General features: G+C 51.9%; 1 protein-coding gene across 1 annotated transcript in view; it reads right to left on the minus strand.

Annotated features, from left to right (window-relative positions):
- Window positions 1–22,538, minus strand: part of CD99L2 (CD99 molecule like 2) — a 31,136-nt gene extending 8,598 nt beyond the window's left edge. The window contains exons 1-6 of the mRNA XM_082289284.1: window positions 22,419–22,538; window positions 6,100–6,165; window positions 4,044–4,082; window positions 2,501–2,596; window positions 2,202–2,282; window positions 1,171–1,263 (exon numbers count right to left, since the gene is read on the minus strand). Of these exons, the coding sequence (XP_082145410.1) occupies window positions 1,171–1,263; window positions 2,202–2,282; window positions 2,501–2,596; window positions 4,044–4,082; window positions 6,100–6,165; window positions 22,419–22,476 (433 nt within the window). The 5' untranslated portion in view covers window positions 22,477–22,538. The remainder of the gene's footprint in view (window positions 1–1,170; window positions 1,264–2,201; window positions 2,283–2,500; window positions 2,597–4,043; window positions 4,083–6,099; window positions 6,166–22,418) is intronic.
- Between the last annotated feature and the right edge of the window lie 273 nt (window positions 22,539–22,811).

Genomic DNA, 22,811 nt, shown 5'->3' on the forward strand with positions numbered 1-22,811 from the left:
ATGTTTTGGTACAGGTGAAAAAGTTATCTTGTAGTGGGCAAGTCTAATTAGTGCAGGATAAGTACAGAGAAACAAGGTCTGTGAATCTGCAGCTGAATGAGTGGTGCTGTTGCACATCTCAGCTCCAGTCCCAGAGGGAGCCCTGGGGTGCAGCAAGGTGTGTGATGGGAGCAGAGATCCAAGGCCAAGACAGCAAAAGGTTCTTCTTCTGATGCTGTGTCTTGGGAAGGGTTTCCTTTGCCTTAACAGCCTGGAAGAGATTGCCTTATTCATCAGCTTACCACAAAACACAGATTTATGGGCTCAGTAATGAGTGTGAAAAGAATGAAAGCCCTGACTATGCCAGAGCCTGGAGAGGTCCCAGGCAGTCCAGGGAGCAGCGATGCCGGGGGAACGCGTGTGCTGGTTTGTGGCCAGCGCCACGTTCCAGCAGCTCAACGCCTCAACCTTTCCTGCAGGAGCCTGAAACCTCAGCAAACCCAGAACACCAAAGTGCAGACAAGTCACCTAGTTAATACAATGTAATAAAATACCTGCCTGTTAATTACGCGTGCGAGCAGGGTATACGGCCATCCCGACGTCAATAAACCAGCCGTGCAAAGTCTGTTTCCCAGCTCAAGTGCTCAGGGGAACAATCCTCACAGACAAATGATTCATTCACTGGAGTATTTCAGAGAAGGAAAAAGAACCCTCCCAGCCCAGAGTGGAGCCGGGACCTGAGCCTGCTCTAGATTTACACCCTGGCAGTGACTGTGAACCCCAGCAGCACATGCCCTCGGTTAAAGAGCTGTCAGCTACGGGGATGGAGGAACTCAACACAACCACCACAACTTAATGGATCAGAAGAGACCCTGGGGAAAAAAACCTGCACACAGACAGGGTGCAAGTCATTAGGAAGAGTCCCCTTCTGCCTTGAACCAGTGAGGAAGAGGCTCCTTCCCTCCCCAGGATCAAGCTGCCTGTGGAAACGTCCCCACTCTGGGTGGGCAGGACAGGGGCGGTGGATGCTGGCCGTGGGCAGGACATTGGACCAGGCAGTGCCTGTTTCTCTTTATCCCATCACTTGGTGGGAATGGTGTCTGACAGTGAAGAGCTGGGAAGGATCTCCTGCAGGTCCCAGGGAACAGCCGGGCTGGTAGCAAGCAGGACAGAGAGGAGAGGTCAGCCTACCTTCACCTGGCCTTACATCCGGCCTCCCACCATCTTTCCTATCGTTCTTATCATCAAAGGCATCAGCCAAGTCCAAATCCATAGGATCCTTTTCTAGAAAACAAGACCAGGGTTAGCAGTGTGGTGACAGGCTGAGGAACTCTGCAATTAATTCATTAATCAGGGAAAAGCACTGTTGAAAGAGTTGAAACCCCTGACACAAGTATCTCCAATTCCGCTATGCAGCCTCCTGGCAGATTTCCAAACCTACCCTGTTCCATGCCCCCACGCTGCTGTGGTAGGAAACATCATGTCCTTCCTGCAGAAACAGTGTCCCCATGGCTGGAGTGCCAGGTAATCAGATAAATGAGGCCACTAGGAAAAGTCAGAGCCAAACTGGTGCCCCAAGGGCCCAGTCAGTGGAAGGAAGGGAGGTGGCTGCACCATGCTCACGTGCTGGCTAGAACAGCCTGTGACTTGATTCCTTGGAGTTCTTTTCCTCTGTGAATGCTCAGTTGGTCCCCTGAGCAGCCTGGCTCTGACAGAGGATATTGTCTCTGCTAAACAGCAGCTAAAACCACGGCACAGAGCCAACTGAGCTCCCCAGCCCTCCCACCAGTGCACTCCTGAGTTTATTCTAGTCCAAATTTTTTTTTTCTTTTTTTTTTAAGCCTGGGAGCACTTTTTGCCAAAACCCTGCCCGGGCAGGCAGCCGAACACCCAGCTGACAGGGTGCCCTGAGCCTGTGGGTGTGTGCCAGTGGAGCCCAACACAGCTGTACCATGATGGGGGAACAGGCAGCTCACAGCCTTCCAGCAGGCATGGGAATGAAACATGGGCCAGGAAGCGCAGGGTAATGCCCAGATGCCCTGTCTTCTCTGTGGTTTTTGATATTTGTTTTTTTCTTGAGGTGTCTCAGGTTAGCAAACAGACCAGAGGTTGGAAATACTGGGATGAGGGCAGTGGCACCATCATGGCACATCCCAAATCCTCCCCCCATGCCAGCAGCAGAGCTGGGGTGAAGCAGCAGGGGCTCTGGAGATGATGCTCACCTGGGTTACGCTTAGGAGGTGCTCTTGTTGTTTTTGGCTGCTTGGTTGTGGTGGTGCGAATGCCATCCCAAAAGCTGTTGTCTGAAGGGAGGAAAAAAAAGACCAAAATGACGCTACCCTCTGAAATGTGGGCTCAGATGAGTGCTGGGAGGGAATCCCCCCCCCCGCCGGGAGACTGGGGCTGCACTGGACCAGTTCAGTGCTCTGGTCTTTACACAGCTTCAGCTGACACTGGGAGCACCACTCACTCCCCCTGGGTGTCCTGAGGATGCTCGAGCCTGCGGGGAGCTCTGTGTTACCTGGCTTCCCTGGCCTGGGGAAGGGCTTGGGAGTCGGCTTGGCTGGTTTGGTGGTAGTCTCCACAGGCGTGTCAAAGTAATCAGCCAAATCGAAGTCTGCAGGAGAGAAGGGATTGTTAAACTCCTGTTTGTGGGGACAGCACAAGGCTGTTGGCACACACCCCACTCTGTGGGTGTTGTGCACGTCATGCTGCACCATTGCCAGGGGCTCCCATGTCAGGCTAGAGCTGGAAAGGGCATCCAGCCACTCTGCTGCTCAATCGTGACCTATCACAAAAGCTTCAGAAAAGCCTGGCCACCATTTCACTCTCCCCATCCAAGCTGTGGCTGCTGCCCAGCCCCAGCAACCCCAAAATAATTCACTTTTGGGGGAGTCCTGCTGGTACCTGCAGCATTTCCTGAGAGCTGGTGCAGATGAGAAGGGACTGTGGGACTGAGCCAGTGGCTGGGACGCTGCTCCCTGCACAGCCACCCATGAGTGACCTTGAGCTGAGCAGGGCATGCACAGAGAGGGGCCAGGGCACAGGAGTCCACTGCAGGAGCCTCTCAGTGCCATCACTCATCCAGAAAACACTCCCTGGGGAAGAAGCAACTGGCTGAGACAAAGCCTCAGCCTCTGCATGTGTCCATTTCCAAGGGAGAGTTTACTGGATCGAACAACCTCTCATTCGGGCTCTGATCCAAACACTGACCCTGCACGTGCCTCTGGCACTTGGCTTTTCTTGTCCCTAGCAAAGACCATGGTGGCCAAGGAGCCAGACAGCTGAAATTGGTTAAATCTGTGCCAAGATCTTCATGCAGGGGTGAGTGGATTCACTTCTGAGTGCTCCCCTGATGCAGTTTATTGCAAGCTCCTCCAGCCAGGTTGGAGGAGCAAACTTCGGCTCCTGTGACTGTGCTGTATTTAACAGGGACTCTCTGGCCAGAACTGAGCCAGAGGAGCAGCTGGCAACAAAACTCCTGTGAATTTAAGGGAGCTTCCTCAGCTGTAGCACTGCTGGGAGCCGGCCAGCCAGCACATTTGATGTGCACAAACAGCCGGAGACCCACTCTTCCCTGGATGGGGAAGTGTTACCAAGATGGGACTTTACATGGAGGTTGGGGGTATCTTGGAATTAAAAAAAAAGGAAAATATCCTCTGGACTTCCTCCTGGAAGGAAAACTAGCAGGTGCCCTATCTGCTGGGCTTCATTTCCAGCAGATAGGAACAAAAGTGCTTGTGTAGCTGAGCAGTGATTTGTGTCTTCTCCATTAGGATACTGCAAAGTGTGCAAAATTCTGCCTTGGCTGTAAATGCTCCGCTGCCACTCACCTTCAGCATGGACAGAAATATCAATATTGCATTTCTCTGGCCACACAGGAGCAGTGCATGTGCACACACCAGCTCCAGCTTCCCTAAGGCAAGAGAAGGGGTCCCAAAGCAGCTGCTGAGGCAGCAGCACCCAGCCACACACGGGCAGCCCACGGGGACTCACACAGTTCAATCCCACGGGAAGTGCACCCCACACTGGGCTGCGATAATGTGCATGCAAGAAGGTCTCACCTGTCCCACCTGCCGGCTTTCTGGGGCCCTTGGGAGTGGCTGTGACAAAACAGATGGGGAAGAAAAGTGTTAGTCATAGCCATCACCAAAAATGTCACCTGTGGATTGAGAATAAATGGCAAAGGTTTCACCACAACTTTCTGACATCTGCATTTGTAAACTCAGGGCACAGAACCATGAACACCCTGCATGCAATGTCCCACAGGACTGCCCACAGATGAGAATGGAGCCCAGTGCTCCATAGCACACTGCTGCCTTGGGCCAAGCCAGCATCCCATCCCAGGTGGAGAGCAGGGAGCTGCAACAATCTGCTCTAAGGCTCCTGGGTACAGCGGCAGACAGGCAAGGACAGATGCTGTACAGAACAGCATGGAAACCAGCAGTGAGTTGCCAATGTTTTATTGTCCCTGGCCTGGTCAGTCAGTCCAATGACAGATAATTTCCTGTGCTGTGTTACGCACAGGAGGTTCCCTGTCAGCTGGAGGGCTGTCAATGACACCCTGATACTCAGATCCCAGCCCCCCTGGCTGCTCCTGGGCTAAAACAAGCTACAGCCAGCCTTTGAGGGGGGAGGGAGGGAGCAATATGGAAACCACTGCCTATTAATAGTGGCTGGCATTACCAAGTATATGAATAAATCATGAGCAAGAGCTGTGGCTGCTCCATTCCCATTAATTTCCATTACACTGGAGTGGTGCTGCTGGGCTTCATTTCCAGCATGCTGGTATAGTTTGATGTGACCCAACTCCAGACCCTTGGTTTGCTTTTTTCTGGGGCTGACACCATGAATCCAAAGTGGGATGCAGCAGCTGGAGAGGCCATGGGGACAGTGCTGCCTCTTCCCTTCACCCACTGCTGGGACTCCAGCCTGGGGAACACCACTTTCTCTTCACATGAGGTGGCCATTAGTCATTTCTAACCATGTCTCCTCACATGCTACATTAAAGGGCTTGAAAAATCCTAGATGAGCTGCATCAGCCCTGTGACCAAGTCTGATATCCCGTGGCCTATCCTGGCACACTGCAGGAGAGCTGCAGAGAGATCCCATATTCCACATAAACTCCAAAGTAACACAGCACAAGTGTCCGTGTGTTGTTAGACTACAGCACAAGAGGTTTCAAACACTGGTACAGCTTTCCCTTCAATACATGTGGGTTTATTCTGCACGATCCCAGGATCCAGCATTGCTCATGGAGCAATCCCTGCTGCTGCCCCGCCAGGTGCTGGGTCTGGGGACAGTCACCATGAACTGCGTTGCGAGGGCTGGGCAGCAAGGGGTCCTGGGTGCTGGAGTGTGCATCTCTGCCACAGCATCTCCGTGGCTGGGTAGCAAAGGGAGTCAGAGGTGTGTGAGGGTGCACAGTGGTCTTGGGCTCAGCCCTTGGCACTGGGGGCAGGCGTGTGACCTTTCCCAGGGAGGGAGATGAGCCTCTCCCATCCCTCAGCTGCTGGCAGTTAGGTTTGGTCCTTGGGGTGTAAAACACCAAATACTGAATGCTGAATGCCAGCAGCAAGGCCCCCCACAAGGAAGTGAGCTTCCTTTAACTGATGGGCTACACTGGAACTGCAGCAAAGCAGCGCCCTAACTTTGCTTTCCCAGGCACCACACTGCCATGGGAGCAGGGAAGGACCCGGTGCTGCCCCTCCCTGGCTGGGCACAGCGAGCTGTTCCCCCCGAGCTGGGGAAGGGAGTGGATGATGCACTGCTTCCAGGCCAACGGGGCCAGGCCTGCTGGTAGGTGTTACTGAGGAATGCAAGGAAGCAAAAAGGGCAAGTTCAGTGCCATTGCTACCTCAGAGCACAGGTGTGCTGTGTCTCTGTGGTTCCTCACAGGAGTCAGTAAGCAAAGGGCACCTGGTCAGCAGCCAGCTCCTCCACGACTGTCCCCAGCTACACCTGTCTGCAAACCCAGACCCTGTTATCTCCCAGGCAGAGATGATGAGGCAGTTGTATCCTCTACCACCCTCCCACCAGCACCAGATCCCAAAAACAAATCGCATCCATTAACATCTATTTGTTTTCTCCTCTTTAAAACAATGTGTAAATGTGACTTACGTCGCTTGGTGACGGGGTCAAACAGGGCATCTTCTAGGTTGAAGTCATCTGCGTCATCCCCATGACCTGAAGAAAAACAATCAGCACTGGCTGTACTCACTCCACACTGAGCAAACCACCTTTAAATAAGGCATGGCTAGACTTGTTTGCTCAAATTGCTTTAGTTTTTTGCTGTTTTTTTCCAAGCCTGACCCAACACTGGTGATGAGGAACGCATCAGCCCTCTCCAAATGCTGTGACTGTTAAATTGCAGAGCAGTCATCTCTGGACTTTCCATTTGTCTGCCCTAATGGATGCAGTATAAAGACACATGTTATGCTTAAATTTGTCAAGGAGAGCCTACCAATTCATCTCTCGAGCTGCCACTCACCTCTGGCTGTGCTCACAATTATATGTTTGCTAAACACCATGAAAACATTGGGACAGTGCAGACAAATTCAGTGACAAACAAAAAAGCCCTATGCCCCTTTTCTTCTCAAGTACCTTCCAACATCAAAGGCTTTGCATGAAAAAGCTGTTGCTGGCTGCCAAGCACGACTTAGCATTTCAGAGGCTGCCTGCATCATTCTGCCTTGGAAATGTGAACAGGACCAAACCCCCCATCCCAGGGCCATATCTGACAGGCGCATGCCAATTTTTTTGTTAGAGATGCCTCACCACAACTCTAGTCCCATATCCCAGGAATAACTCAGGGCTTCATCATGTTCTCCTGCAACAGGGCCAGCTAATCCTTCCTTTCTCTGTCTCTTTTTTGCATGGCATTAATTACTGTTGACTTACCCCAGTTCTGAATGTATTTGTCTTGATAAATTCATGCTTTTACATCTCGGAGCATGCTGAGTAATTAATATCCTTTGGGTTTGCTAAGTACTGCAGCACTGCAAGAGAACATTAAAATGGCTTTCCTCTTATTCCTACTGCTAAATGGATTTAGCTATTGCCACCTGAGCTCCAGTGTGCTTCATGAATAAATTTAAAGCTTTACTGACAAGGACAACAACAATGGGAAGGCACCAGTCCATCAGAAAGCAGGTATCCGCATTTCAGTGAAAAACTTCTACTGAGAGTGGTCACTAAGTACTGCAACAGCTGCAGCTCCAGTTCCACTTACTCACACATCACCTCTCATCTCATCTGCTGTCTGTTAAACGTACACTCAGCAGCCCTGTGGGTGATGTACGTGCAGGGGCTGGGGCTGGGAAGTTGCTGTGGGCTTCTCCCCCCTGGCAAAGGCTCGGCATTAGGCACTGCTGGAGGGGGTGTGTAAGGAATGAGTGTCCCAGCCCACGCTGTGTTTCTCATCGAGCTGAGCGATGCCAACGCTTCCCTGCGAGCCTGGAGGAACGGCCGGCAGCGGGCGATGCAGGGAAAATCCGTGTGAAATCCACAGGGAGAGGCATGCGGAAGAGCCTCTTGCTCAGCACAGCAGGGTGTGTCTGCCACCCTCAGCCTCCCTCCATGCTTCTCTGCTGCCTTCCCAAAATCTTTCCCTCTTCGGCCTTATTGCTGGTGAAATATTGGCACTGTGAGACAGGTGATGCTCTCCTGCTCTGACAGCCTGGGTGAAGCTGCAGGGTTAACAAGTGGTCAGTGCAAAGGAGCAGAGTCAGGAATGTGCAAGGCCATCCACAGTGCTCAGAAACACCTGCCCAGCTCCAGGACTTGCACAGGGGGCTGCCAAACCACCAACATCCCTGCTGAGACTCAACACACTCATCACTGTGCTGGCCAACACTGTGTCCCAGCCTTGTCAGTCTGACAATTTTGTGCAGTCTTCCTTTCCCAGAATGGCTTTTTCCCCAGTCTTTACTGATTTTCAGGAACCAACAGGGCTCCGTCATTTTTGTCTTTCTATTTTAAAGCATGCTTAAAAATAGGCAGAAGGGGAAACCCACGTCGCGTCTCTGGCGGGATGAGAAGCGTTACCAACCCGACTGGGGGAAATGTTCCATCACTATGTGAGCTGGCAGGAGGGATGTGGTGGCAGCACCAACTCGCATCACTATGCCAGGAGCCCTCCCCTCCCTCTCCCTCACTCCCTCTGCTCTCCATGATTAAGTCAATATTAAGGCACTGACTTGCTGCACGCTGAGCCCTGTGTCAGCGTATCCTCCCTGTGCCGGTGTAGGAGCCCAAACACCAAGTGGGGGAGTGCACAGCTGGGGGGTGTGTGCAGCTCACACGTTCCAATGAAGGGCTGTGGGGGTTGTGGGGCTGCACAGAGATGTCCCCCCTGGTGGGGACATGGGCCCTGCAGGAAACACAGTGTCCCAAAAAGTGGGCTCCCTCCGCCTGGCTTTGGGGGGCTCACTGGACCCACTGGCTGAGATGCACTTACACCTCCCTGGGTTTGATGACAGCTCTTCTTAGCAACTCTCCCTGCAGTAAAGTGTCCTGGGCTGGAGCTACATCCTGGGGGCTTTCCCCCCACTGGTGGGAGAGGTGGGAATGTTGCCCAAGTGAGGGTTGGGAAAACTGCAAATGCACCTAATTTCCCACTAAAACTTTCCCAAGGAGCTGCAGTGCTTGGCACAGCCCCCTACCCAGGGCTTTCCCAATGCTGTCCATGGCAAACTGACATCCTTTTCCAGGACTCTCCTAGGCATTGGCAAGGATTAATAATAGACTGCCAGTTAATGGAAGCTGACAACATCTCTATTTCATGCAAAGGGTGTTATAGAGACATATTACACCTTTTATGGATCAATAACCGAGCGTTGCCATCACAGGCACACAAACTCCCCTGCTCACTCCGACAGAGAAGACTGGAATGCCCCCCTTGTTGTTTTACTCACTTACTAAGTGGCAACAAATCTGGAATTTCATGGCCAGACACTGAAAACCCCACCAGCTCTTGGTACACGTTTACCGTGCACATGCAGTTTTTCTGGAGGCAGCACAGCTGCGCTCTGCACTGTCCTCTGCAATTCCTTTGCTTCTGGGGCCCTGCCACTGCTCCACAAGCAGTGGAGGAGTGGAGCTTCCAAAGCCCATCCTCTGATGGGAACCCACGCACAGCACGCAGTATCTTTACATTAAGGATTTATACTTTTCGGGAGAGGCTGGGGCCCATTCCTGCACATCAGCACTCACAAGCTGCTGAGCTGCAGCACAGGTTGTCTGCAATGCCCATGAGGCAGAGTCAGGGTCGTGCCTGACATGTCACCTTCCCCATAGGACATCCCACCTACAACCCATTACAGGGCCACAATAGCAGTTACATGCAAAACCCCTCCTGCAGGTTGCTCAGTGCTGGGGAGCAGTATGGGATCCTTGTCAGGGCTGATGACTAGGCTAGTTCGGGTTATTTTTTTTCGCTACCCTTGCACTGGGTCTTTGAAAGAACTCTGCTCTTTGACTGCTGGGAGAAAATGCGCATCCCCAGGGGCAACTGGGGGCAATTCCAGCCCTGTGTGCCACCAGCCAAGGGCACTGGAGCATCCATGGCACTGCAGCTCCGTGGCAAGGGGGGAATAGGCAAATTAGATACATTTTCCCTATTTTTATTTAATCTGACAATCCAAAGAGACCAAGCTGGGACATCACATGGCACCCAATATGAATCCCCCAATGCCAGAGTGGGGAGGTGGGGGGACCCCAAGGCTGCAGCTGTGTCCAGCAGAAGCTGTAGAACAGGGCTGAGAGTTATGGCCGAGCCAGCATGGCAGACTCCCCCACGTCTTGCTGAGTCCCCTCGCCTTGCCGGGGGTATTTTTAATCAGAGCTAGCTGCTCTTTGAAGGTAGAAGGGTTTTGTGCCTTAATGTATTCTCTCCTCATTATTTTCTGTAGCAGGCAGCTCAAACACACAATTGTACTCGTCAGCTTTTTAGTTTTTACAATTATATATATATTCTAATTAAGCCCCACTGTTTGACAAAGCTTGAATTACAGTATCATAATTCACACCCAGTATATTGCCAGGCCGTCTGCAGCAGTCAGAGCGAGGTGTATTCCATTTTTAGCGCCAGCCCACGGATCTCTTTGTGCAATATATATGTGTTTAGCTTCCCTGGGAATAGAGAGCCTGAGATGGTACAAGATTGACAGCCCGGGAGATTACGGGAGAATGCAAAGCAGGTACAAGGGCAGCAGAAAGTAATTCCAACAGCCTGACTTTTATGCATCCACCTTAGGAGCGACGCAGCAGGCAGGGGAGCAGGAAAGCAGGAAAGCAAGTGCTGAGGTAGCCAAAAGGGTGTCCCCAGTGACCAACCTCATCTTTTTGGTTCCAAGTTATGATGTCGGCACACACAGGCAGTTCCCTGAGGCTGGGCACCCACAGCTGTGCTGGGAGCTCTGGGCAGGGCACTGGGGGAGGAGGAGTTTGGGAGAAGAGCCCTGTTGCTGGACCTCTGGGCTGCATCCTCGCAGTAGGGTTTCTGCCATCTCAGCAGAGACACAGCCCCAGAAGTCTGTGGGGAGTAAATGGCTGCTCCTCCATGGGCACGGGTCTGCCCTGCAGCAGCTGGGGTACCTGGGGCACCACCGAGGGTCCCTGGGGACCTCTCCTGGCGCAGGCAATGGCACAACACCACCAGCCAGAGCAGGGATCCCAGTCAGGATAGAGCAGAGCTTTGGACTTGCTGATGCCTCCACCACTGCTGTCCGGCCACTGGCCCCAGCTACTGCCAAACATGTGGGATATTTACTTGTGAATCCCAAATTCTTGCTGACTGCTAAGGCCAAAGCACAGTTGTGTGTGTGTAGGGAGGGCAGTGCTCCTCAGAGCTGGGGTGTCACACACAGTCTCTGGGAGCAGTGCCTGGTGGGGCAGGTAGCTAAGGACAGCTTCTGTGCAGCTGCACTGCTCCCTGCAGACAGGCCAGGCTGCCTCCTCAGCTCAGACATCCTCCTCAAGGCAGCTCTGCCTTAAAAAGCAGACTTTGAACTTCCAATCTATCTCCTCAGCTGCTGCCAGGGAAGACTGGCTGCCCTGAACAAACAAGCTGTCAGCAGCCTACCAGGGCAAGGGGTGGAAGGGCTCTAAGTGTGAGAGAAAAGAGTCCCCTGCATCCACCCCAGCAGTGGGACCAACAGCTGATGCTGGGGGTACATCACTCCAGCCCAGGGCATGACCAGTCAAGAGCAGTGGGACACATTCCCCCAGCTGGGATGACCCCTGCTCCTCGTGGGGGATGAGGGAATGCTGCTGTCCTTGCTCTCTATTCTCAGTGAAACATTTTGATTTTCAGAAGTACTAATCAAAAATCACTCTTGATTATGGCAAAAACAACCTCTGCTGAATTTTTTTTTTTAATGCAATTAACAAGGGTATATGGTAATTCCAAGCAATCTCGCTCTTGAGATTAAAGGAAAGCCTGCCAGGAAGCACATGAATAAAGCTTTAAGATGAGAATTTGCATAATGAAGACTTTCTCTTTGTGGAGGGGCTGATGATGGTTGTGTTTGAAACCTATTAAGGGAAATGCCTAAAAGCCTCCACTACAGCCAGGGCAGTGCTGTCCTGACCCGTGCAGGCTCTAACGCCTACGCTGCCCTCGGGTCCCTGCTGGGAACCTCAGCTCCACGACAACTCCAGCTCTGCCCCGTCCTCCAGCCGGTGCCCCGGGATAGGGCAGGAGAGGCAGCACAGCCCCAGTGCAAGCTCTGGAGTCTGCAGCTCAGGGCAACACCCCTCACTTGGGCTCTAAGCCACAGGATAACACCGCGGTTCTGTGCGCTGGGGCAGCCGCGCGAGAAACAGGTGTCTGTTGCAATTTGATTTCCAGACTTACTAGGAATCACATAAATTATTTGGCAGCGGCACCTGATAAGCTCTACACTCAGCAGGGATGATGGAGCTGGTGAGGAAAACATGACCAGCAAAACCAGCCTGCACCAGGCTCCTTCCCAGCAGACATCACTGGCACCATGATGTGGGGCAGGGCCAAAAGGGTGAGTTTTGGTGAGTAAAGGTGAGCCGTCACTGGGACCTGCCTGGCCAGACACTGGATGCTCAAGGGATGCAATGCCATCCACCCTCCATCATGCTGAGGGCTGCACAAAGGTCCAAAAGCATCTTCTCCCCATCTGGTGTGGAAGGACAGACCTCCAGGTTGCTTCCAAAGCACCTAAAGAAGGAGCACCACCCTGCTCTCCCTGCCGTGTCCCACAGCCCCAGGGGAGCAGCCAGGGGCTCAGCCTCTGCTGCCATAGCCACACTGGGAGCTGCCAGTAGGTCCCTCTGCAGATACCAGACAAAGAACACAGCAGGGAGGAGTTTCTCATCTGCTGCCCTCTTGCACAGCCTTTCCCACTCCTCCATAGCACGATTTAAAACCACAGAGGGAAGAGCCCTTGACTTCTCTTTGCCAACAGCTGCATCTGGTAACTGGTTCACCCAGAGCTCACCCTATTTACCAGGGGCTGGCATGGAGGCTGCAAGGAACCCTTGAAAGCCGAGAGCCCCTATCACAGACAGACAAACACCTCTGGGTGCCAGCAGCAACCCTGAACAGCTCCGAGGGAAAACAAATCTCCATTAAGGTCAGCAGGACCACAGCCAGGAAAGACTTTGTGTGGGGGTTTCCCATGAAATGCCTTGGGCCGGCAGCTGATGGTCAGGGCTGCCCCATCTCTGGCTCCACAGCAGCGCCCTCCCTCTGACTCCACAACAAACAAATGTTTCAGCAGCTCTTCCATCCCAGCACAGTCCGAGACCAGGTAGCCCTGCTCTGGCAACACAAGATGCCAATCCAAACAGTTTTCTTCAGTATCAGCACTCAAAGCTTTCCAGGTTTCCAGGGCTCTCTGCCATCTCTGTGCATGGAGTAAGTGATGTTCTCTAAGCAACTTTAATATGATAGCTGTTCTTTGAGGTTTGTGTCAAAGAGAGCTCTGCCGCACCACTGCCAAAAACGGCTTTCAATTAGTCCACAATCAATTGCACCCAGAGCAAAAAGCTGAAAGGTTTAGAGCACGAATATTTAAGGTTCCCCCCCTTCTGGGGTGTGCCTGAGTCCAGCTCTGTACTTGTGATGAGGATGGGGTGATGCCCAGCTTTCCATGCCTGGAGTGGGTACCAGGACATTGTGGCCAAGGACTAAGGAGGGCAGGGGGAGCTCAGCCTGTCCCGGCCCTCACAGGAGCTCTGCAAACCTCTGACCCTCCCTGGGACTGTGGGAAAATGCCCCAGCTGTAAACCTCAATAACTTAAAGGTGTATCTGGTAAGAAAGGGAGCTGGTTTTCCCTTCCACTTTTTTGCTGTTTGTTTGGGATTTTTTTAAGGAAGAACAATTTATATACCTAAAGGGGAAAGGATGTGGAGAGCATCATTGTTTTATTCCCACACCCCAGTCACTTTGCAAGAGGCCAAGGGGAAATTAGCACTGACCCAACTGCACAGGATAGAGAATGGTTTAAGATGACTTTTCAGTGATGGAAAAAACAACAGTGTCACCCTCGGCTCGGGTTTGTCCCCAGTAGGTGCTGCGTGCAGGCCTCTGCTGGTGAACTGGATTACTGCCCTGGCAGCAAGGGAAGGGGAGACGTGGGGGTGCCATGATCCCACCGCCCAGCAGGCAACAGCCTGGTTTCTCCAGACAGCCACGGTCTGGTGCAGCACTGCTGAGAGCCAGCCCTGTCAGGGACAGGCAGGTTGGGAGCAGGAGCAGGATTTGAGCTGAAACCACTCAAAGGCACTTGGTACTCCCTGTGCCCAAGTGCCCTACCCCCAGACTTCACTCAGCCTTACCAGGCAGAGAGTGGGAGACATGGATCCCAGCTCATCTGGTTTGAGATTCCTAGTGAAGGTCAAAAAACACAGCAAGTTCCTTTTCATCCTATAACTGTGGGTGCAGGGCTGAAAATTGGGGGACATGCTGGTTTTGGCGGGGGTAGAGTTTGTTATCTTCATAGCAGCTGGAATGGGGCTGTGGTTTGGATTTGTGCTGAAAATGATGTTGATAATACAGAGATGTTTTTGTTGTTGCTGAGCAGTTCTTACCCAGAGCCAAGGCCTTTCCTGCTCCCCACCCACCCCACCAGAGAGAGGCTGGGGGGCACAAGGAGCTGGGAGGGGACACAGCCAGGACAGCTGACCCCAACTGACCCAGGGGATATCCCAGACCATATGGCACCACGCTCAGCACATAAAGCTGGGGAGGAGGAGCAAGGGGGGACATTTGGAGTGATGGTGTTTGTCTTCCCAAGTCACCATTACAGGTGATGGAGCCCTGCTGTCCTGGGGATGCTGAATACCTGCCTGCCCTGGGAAGTGGGGAATGAATTCCTTGGTTTGCTTTACCTGTTAAACTGCCTTTATCCCCATCCATGAGTTTTCTCACCTTTACCCTTCCAATTCTCTCCCCCATCCTGACGTAGGGAATGTGAGCAAATGGCTGTGTGGGGCTGAGTTGCCATTTGGGATTACACCACAACACCTGCTTCTGTGTTTTCCTGCCTGCTGTCCACCCAGAAAGATTACAATGTACATTCACATTAGCCATTTGATATCTGCTTACACATTAAGTAATGACTACGCATTTGCCTATGGCCAAAGATGCCTGTTTATCAACCAGACAACAAATTGTGGCATGAAAGCATTTTGTTCATAATCCAGTGAAGAACACCTGATGACAAAGTCAGTGATGCATGAGCCCAAAGAAAACTGAAGCAGGAGATTAAATGCTTATCACCTGATTCCCGGTGGAAAAAGATCATTCTCACCAGATAAAGATCAAGAGAAGATGCTGTAGTTAAAAGTAGGTAAATAGGGAATTACACGGTAAAAATGCTGATTCATCACTTGGGATGTGATGCTCCTGTCACACTGTGCTATTTAAAATCAGAAGCAGAGCAGTGGTGGGAATGAAGACTTGGGCAATGCTGACAGATGGAGCGGGGCTCTAGGAAGGCATGGAGGGGCTCAGCCTTCTCCTCTGGCTGAGGGGATCTGTGTGCCCTGTCACCACAGCTGCACTGTAGGGCTCCCTCCTGGCCACTGCTGTCCCTGCCTTCCCACAGCACCTCCCCATGCAAACATGGGGTATTCGGGTCAGGTGGGGAGCAGTTGAGATTCCACCCCGTGCTGCTCACTGCCTGCACCCTCCTCGCCCACCCACACTCCCACTGTGCTCTGGGTGATGCGGCTCTGCGGCTCCTGGAGCATCCCAGATCCAGGTGGTGCTGCCGAGGGAAGGAGCCAGCATGGAGAGACGGCAGGGTGGGGAGCTGCACCCTCCAAGTAGGAAGCAGCACCAAAGACCTGCTGGAGATAATTTTGAGCAGGCGGTGCAGGAACTGGTGGTGATTTTTTAACCACCCAGACAGCAGCTGTGAGCCCACCCCTCCTGGCTCGCCCACATCGAGGGAAGCTGTGCCACATCCCTCGGCCTTTTACAACAGCTTGTTTTCAATAAGGTGAGTTTGGCTCCTCACTTTCATAGAGGAGCTTGGAGAAGTCTCTGAAAAGGAGACTTTGGGGTGTGTATCCAGCTTCTGCTACTTCCCATGCTGCATCCCCATCACCAGGGGAACAGGTGCTGTATAATCAGAGCACTCTGTGCTACTGATGTAGCATGAAATAATTTAAACATAAAACTTAAGAGCTCACTGAGTTCAAAGAGAAATCCCGCAACAGGTCGCTTGCTCTCTCTGACCCTACTTGGAGAGGAAATAGCACCAACACTTACAAACCCAACTGTTTGCAAACTGTTGTGGCTCTGAGATTTTCTCTGTGAAAGTATCTACATAATTCACTCAGTTAAGACCATCACTACAAAATAGAAAGAAGAAATACATTTTCTTTTCAAACATATGTTTAACCTCACTTAAAAATGCTCTATTTTCTGCATGAGGTGAAAGACATGTTTGGGAACTGTGGGTGTTTTTAAAAGCATACATGAGCTCAAAGCTTAGTGCTGTCCGGGGGAGGGGGGTGAGGGGGAGGGGTGGGGGGCAGGGGGCTGAAATAACTAATTCCAGTTTCTTGGCAAATAATTACACAGAACTGAATGGAATGGGCTCAGTGTCACTTGACAGTGCAAGAGACAGTCTGTCACCAGCAGCAGTAGCTGGGGCCCAGCGAGTGGGGCCAGGCTGAACACTCACCCCAGAGGAAGCACCTGGGGCAGAACCTAGCCTGTGGCTGGGTCATGAAGCAGGGCTTTGTGTGGGGCTGAGCAGGGGCTCAGAGCAGGTTGCACCAGCTGGAAACACCACCCGGGATGGGATGGTTTGATTTTGGGGGGATGCAACCTCTTGTGCCTAGCGTTGCCTCTTCTGCATAAGGTTACATGGTGATTTTAGGTTGGACGCTAGGAGGAATTTCTTCACAGAAAGGGTGATTAAACATTGGAATGGACTGCCCAAGGAGATGGTGGAGGCACTGTCCCTGGAGATGTTTAAGAGACTGGATGTGGCACTCAGTGCCATTGTGTGGTTGACATGGTCATCTTTGGTCACAGGTTGGACTCAATGACCTCAAGAGGTCTTTTCCAACCTAACTGATTCTGTGATTCTCTGGCCAGAAGAACTTCTAGGGTAACAAACTGTGCCAGGTGAAGTTGCACCAATTCTGGGTCTTTCTACCTCTTCAGGCTCTGTAGTGGAAACCCAGCAAAAAGGCTGTGTACCAGATGGCAGGATGGGACCTGGGGAGGTTTTTACTCCAAATGAGGTAGACAGAGTCTACATTAGTCTGGCATTATTTTCACTCAGATTTCACTGTCTGGAAAGATGATCCCAGTCCTGCAGTAGCAGGAACACCTGATTGGAGGTGTCTGGTCACCACAGAGATGTGTCCCACCAAGCTGCTCACGTTCACCCCATAGAGAGATCATACGGAGATCGGACATTACGATAGAGACATTCCCCAAGCTCCTACTCCTGAAAGAACACTTTCATCAGCAGACAATGCTTTATGGACACAGACTAATGTGCTGTTCAAAATCTTACCAGCTATCTAACATCTGTTCTGCAGCACAAGCACCTCTTTTGCCATCCACAGCTGGGGCTGGAAACCTCTTCTGCTTGTTTAGCTTCTGCCTTCTGTTGCTGGGCTACTGAAATGCTGGATTGCCCATGCTCCCTCTCTAGGCTGCCTGAGGCTTTCTAAAGCATTGAACTACGAGCCTAGCTGGTAAAAAGCTGAAAGTAGATCTCCACACCTTCTACCCTCCCAGAGCCAGAGCTGCAGTTACCCCTAAACACCCAACTCCAAGCGTGTCCTTCTGAAGCAGGATTTCAGTAAGATTATTCCAACTTTGACGAGTTCTTTTTACCCAGACTTCTTTGTGCATAGGCAAAGAGAGCATTTCAATGGGCATACAAAATGCTGAGCAGCTCTCTTTTCCCAGCACCTTGTTTGCTGGACACAACCCCATACCAGCCCGCAGAGCATTCCAACAGCAGAATGATGCAGTTCCCAGCATCCCTCCTCCCTGTCTGAGCCACCACCTCTAAAATGTTGCCAATGCCTCTGGTTTTACTCACTTTGGGTTTTTTACGTATGTATGTGGTGACAGCACCAGATCCCTACAGCAACCTGGCCCTCTCCTTCCCTGAAGATGCTGCTCATGTGATCGGGTAACTCAGGGAAGCAGAGCTCACACTCAGCATCAGCTTTCTGCCTGTGGCCCCCATTCTCCTCCCACAATAAGTTTCTGTGTTTCCTAGACAAGGTTGAAAAGCAAAGGAAAAGGATTTTGGAGTGACTGCAAGGCAATTTTGTAAATATGTATTAGCATTAACTTCGCCCCCATCGCACCAGCAGGCTCAGCTCTCAGAAGATCAAACCCAAAGCTGACCCTGAGCAGCTCCACTGAAATCCCTGTGAGTGCAGAGGCAGCGCTCACCTCTCTCTTTGCCATGGCTACCGGGCTTGTATTTCCTTCTCAAAAGTGTTGTTCCCTCAGCAGTCACATTCCCGTGCTCACATCCTAAATCACAGCTAGTGACTCCAGCATCTGGATCCCCAACTTTGAAGTTTCCCTTTCAAAGTCCTTTCATGTTCTACATTTTGATGTGCCATGTTCATCTTCTCCCGTTTTCCTCTATTCGAGCACTTCCACTGATTGTGAATTATATCAATCAACTTACAAAGGAATTATTGCAAAGGTTTTCTCTTTGCCGTCAGTGTTATGTAGTTTATTAAACATATGTTTTGTTATTAGAGTGGCTTCAGAAGCACTGTCTAATAAAACCCCAGTTTTTCCTTTAGTTAATTGTAAAGTCAATGCCTTAAACCTTCAGGAGATAGTCTTCCAAGAAGAAAACAAATCTGGGTTTAAACCAAGCAGTTTTAAAAGTTTATTCTAGTCAACTCAGGAGATCAATATGCACTTCTGTTTTATGTGCTTTAAGGGCTGAAATGTTTGCAACAGATGGAAGGAAAAAATCACATTTTTTTAGAGCGGGAAAAAGACCCCAAGAGTTAAACAGCCATTTCCAAGTACATTTATCACTAGGCTGGTAGAAGAAAAAGTTTCAAAATACAAGTAGAACTATGGAAATTAATTATTTCCACAGCTATGTACATAAATATCTGAGCATGGCACATTTAATTAATGCATATTTGTTCAAAGATCAGAGATAATTTCTAAGAAAACCAATTTGGCTTCTCCTGCTTTGTCATACACACTAAAGACACTATCTAAGTAAAAATTATTCTTTAAATGTATTACTTTGACTCGCCGCTGATACCTGGTAATTATAACTTTAATAACACAATAATGTAGTATAACAAAGATTTTTAGCAGCTTTATACAATGCTGCTATCTCCTTCAGTTTCGACAACAATGCAAAACCAAGCCTTTCTCTTCTGCTCCTAATTAATTCCTCCCTGCAACTCCTGCAGCACATCTGCGTCAAGTGACCCTGGCAAGTGACGGGGCACAAAGACATGGGGTTACCTGGCACTGGCACCCCCTTTTCCGCCAGCTGTATCCATGTCTGCCCAGTGCAAAGTGGAGTCCAGACACTTGAAAAAACATCTGGAAAGAGATGGCTCCGGTCTGCTTTCTCCGTGCTCTCCGTTGGGCACTGTCATGCGGAGCTGGTGCAGGGGAGCCGCCCGCAGTGACTGCAGCCAGCGGTGCAACAGTTACTATATACAGCTCATCATACTGCCTAGTACTGCTTTCACATTTAAGTAGTTATCCTAATTGCTGGTGGGATACTGTAGTCACACTCGAGAGGAAAGGTGATCTGTGAGACTGCCTGTGAAGACACGTGTAACAACACAGAGAGTCGCTTGTCAGTGCTGAGACGGCAACTGTGGAGGACACGCCCAACTACCCATCGCCGTTTGTAGAGTGAAGTTTTTCTTCAACCTTTTCTTACACAACGTAAAGCACAAAAACCGCACGTGCCCTTTCTGCCTGGCCTGCGAGGGGAAACCTTGTGCTCCCTTCAAAAAGCCCTCAGATGTCAAATGTGCCAGCTTTCCATGAAAACACATCCATGCATTTCTGTACTGGCTTATGAAAGTGAGGAGAGGAGAGAGGAAAACAATAAGGGTGGAGAGTTTCTTGTTTGACCATCTTACTGTTTTCCACAAGCACGTGGCTATCCCTGGATGACTCATAAACATGAACCATAACTACGTTCGGGAAAAGCCACAGATCTGTGAATTTAAAACACCGTGCAATGTGCTGGCATAGGGAATGCTTGCCTCTGGCTGCAGCCAAGCGGCTTTGCAGGGTGTTTGGTTTTCTCCACTGTCTCAAAATACTTTAATGCTTCTGCCCTCCCAACACACTGGGAATACGCCAGAGTTTAGCAGCACTGGAAAATGGGTTGGTGCCCTGCAAGCAGTGCCTGGTTCCAGCACTGCAGCCACAGACAGACGGGCTGTGGGCAGAGGGAGCTCAGAGGCACAGACGGATGCGGCACGGCTGTGTCCGAGAGCCCACGGGAAGGGCACTGAAGCACACAGTCATGAATGAAGGGAAATGCACTAGAATTTGATCAAAGAGAAACCCAAAGCCGTTTTATTTCAACTAAAAAGTGAAGTTTGCTCCTGCTTTACTGGACAGTCACAGACAAGACACACATCAGTCTTGTGTCACTGGTGGATCTGGACATCAGTTGCAGGAATCATGCTAAGTACTGACGATGTTGTTTGTTATCCTAAGTTCTTGATAATTTGTAAATCTCCGAGCTTCCAAGAGACGGGGCTGCCCTCAGGCCGCCTTCGACACTGCTGGAGCAACTGTTTCAGAACAAGAAGGCAAAAAACAAGCTGGGAAATAGAGGCAATGACGAAGTGTGATTTCTATTGCTGCTGTTCTGAAGAAATGGCATTGGAGCGCCCTGCCTGGGAAACCCACTGCCTTCCAATCACCTGTTACTTTCCCACGGGTACAGGATGATGGCAGGAAGGTTGTGCTGGTATCCAAAAGGCCAGTTCAGTGCTCAAATGGGGAAGGATTCCCAAGGCTCTCCCAGGGTACTGCAGAACTGCTCCAACACATTTGGGGGGGGGGGGGGAGGAGCAGGCCCCCAGGACGGGTTGCGAGAGCCACTGCTGGAATACACCGGGGGAGGAACCAGAGGCCACGTGGAAAGGCTGTGTCACACTCCAGCCCCTCGGTTCGGTGTGTCCCATGTCGGCAAGGCTCTGCACGGGAGAGGTCGCAAGTGCAGAGCCCGCTTCCCCTTGCACAGTGATTGCCATGCAGAGGCAATTTAAAGCAGTTCGGAGAGGAGACAAACTTAATGTTGTTCAATTACCTGTGAAGTCTCATGCTGGCAAGAATGATTTATGAATGTTCCAGTAAAATTCATTTTGATACAAACACAGCCAATGATATTTAAGAGCTGGACCCTGCAGCCCAAGAGCTCCAAAATGAAAAAGAACAGCATTTTTGTTTGCCCATATTGCGAAAAACACAGAATGCAAATAGCTTTAGTACTGACTAATCAGATTTTTTTTTTTTATTTTAACCTAAAATCAGGACTTTATGCACCATCTCAGCTCAGCCCGTCAAGCAGATATCCACCAATTAAAAATGCAGCCGCTAACCTGGTCAGCATAAGCAACTCTGTACCATGCTGTTACCATTCCAGGTGCACAAACAGCTAAGTACCAAATGCAAACAAACTAATTCCAGGCTGACCCATGGAAAACCTGATCTATTTCAACAGCAAAACCTACTTGGGGTTTGGTTCACTATCTGCTTTGATGCTATCATCTAACCAGTCTACACTTGCCGGGTGCCTCCTAGCTAACAACAGATTTTGTTTAGAAAAACTTTCCTGGGCCCTTTTACATAATTGCTGTCTATTTTCTCTGTATAACCTTTAGAAGGACCCTTCTTTTCAATTCAAACAAACATCTTTTTAAGAGTACTGTTGCGTTTTTTTAAGAAAACAAAGAGTTGTTTCCTTAAAAGAGTTTGCATTGATCTTAATGTCTCCCTCCCTGCCCTCCTGAAAAAAAAGGTAATTTTTTTCCTTCCTAGTTGTTGTTCAGCTGGGACCGATTTCTGGGTTAGACTATTCTGATCTGCAGAAATAACAGTGGGACCAAAAAAGAGTGAGAATGCAACCAGCAGCTCGACAAATTTGGGTCACACAGAGAATCCGCTAATCCAACAGCCCAGCGAGCAGAGAGATAAACCCAAACTCCTTTCGCGGTGACTCCATGACTACCTCTGTTTAGGATTAGCTGAGCCCCGGGCTGCTCCAGAGCTTTATACCTGCAGCATCGCACATCTTAAGCATCGCTGTGACACTGTCACCCGGAGGCAGACGCTGCGCTCCGAGATGCGTCCGTCACCAGCACCGTCACCTAGCGCCGGGCTCGAGCGGCCCTGCCTGCGGGTCCCGGTGCGGGACCGGCCCCATCGCGAGCGGGGGGAGCAGGAGCAGGGGGGCCGGAGGCGGACAGAGCCCAGGGTGGGGTCCGGGAGAAGAAGGGGGGACAAGGGTCGTCTGCGGCCCGGCCCTCATGCACAAGCTGGCACCTCGCCATCCGCTGCGGAGTCGGGGTGCTCTGCGCAGGGTGGAGCCCGAAGGATGCAGCCCCCTCCCCGAGGCGATGCCCCGGGGGTGCATCCTCCCAGCTGGGGCCCCTCCTCGGGCCGCATCTCTCCGGCCCCGTGAGCCCTCCCGGGGCAGGCTCCGTGCAACCGGGGGAGGATCCAGCCCGAGAAGCCCCCACGGCGGGGGGGGGGGGGGGCCCGCAACCCCCGCATCCCTCAGGAGCAGCATCCCGCGGGGTGCCCCTGACCGGGGGGGGGGGTTCCGCCGTTCCTGGGCCGGGCCCGGCGCCGCGATCATGCGCACACCACACCGCGCCCCCGGGCCCCGCTCTCCCCCCGGGCCGCCCCCTCCCGCCGCCGCCCCGCCGTGCCCGGCCCAGGCCGCCCTACCTGCGCCCAGCAGCGCGGCGAAGGCCAGCAGCAGCCCCAGGAGGCGGCGGCCGGCCATGGCGCGGCGGGGCTGCGTCTGCCGCGGGCTCGGCTCCCGTCTCCGCCGGGGCGGGACGCGGCTGTGAGGGGCGGGCGCTCCGCGCCACCGCCCCCCGCCCTCCGCGCCGGGCCGCGCCCCCGCCCCGGCCCCACACGGGGGAGAGGGCGGCTGAGGGAAGACCCCGCGGCCCCCGGGGCATGGCCGAGCCCCGGTACCTGCCGGCCTCTTCCTCTCGGCGAAAATGCGGCCCCGGCGCGCATCCTTCCGCCGGGCGGGAGCGGGGCTGTCTCCGGCGGCAGCCGCACATCTGCTCACCCGAGTGGGGAGATCCGGGCGGCAAACAGCGATGGGGA

The sequence above is a fragment of the Coloeus monedula genome (assembly GCF_965178545.1).
Source record: "Coloeus monedula genome assembly, chromosome: 12".
Taxonomy (NCBI): domain Eukaryota; kingdom Metazoa; phylum Chordata; class Aves; order Passeriformes; family Corvidae; genus Coloeus; species Coloeus monedula.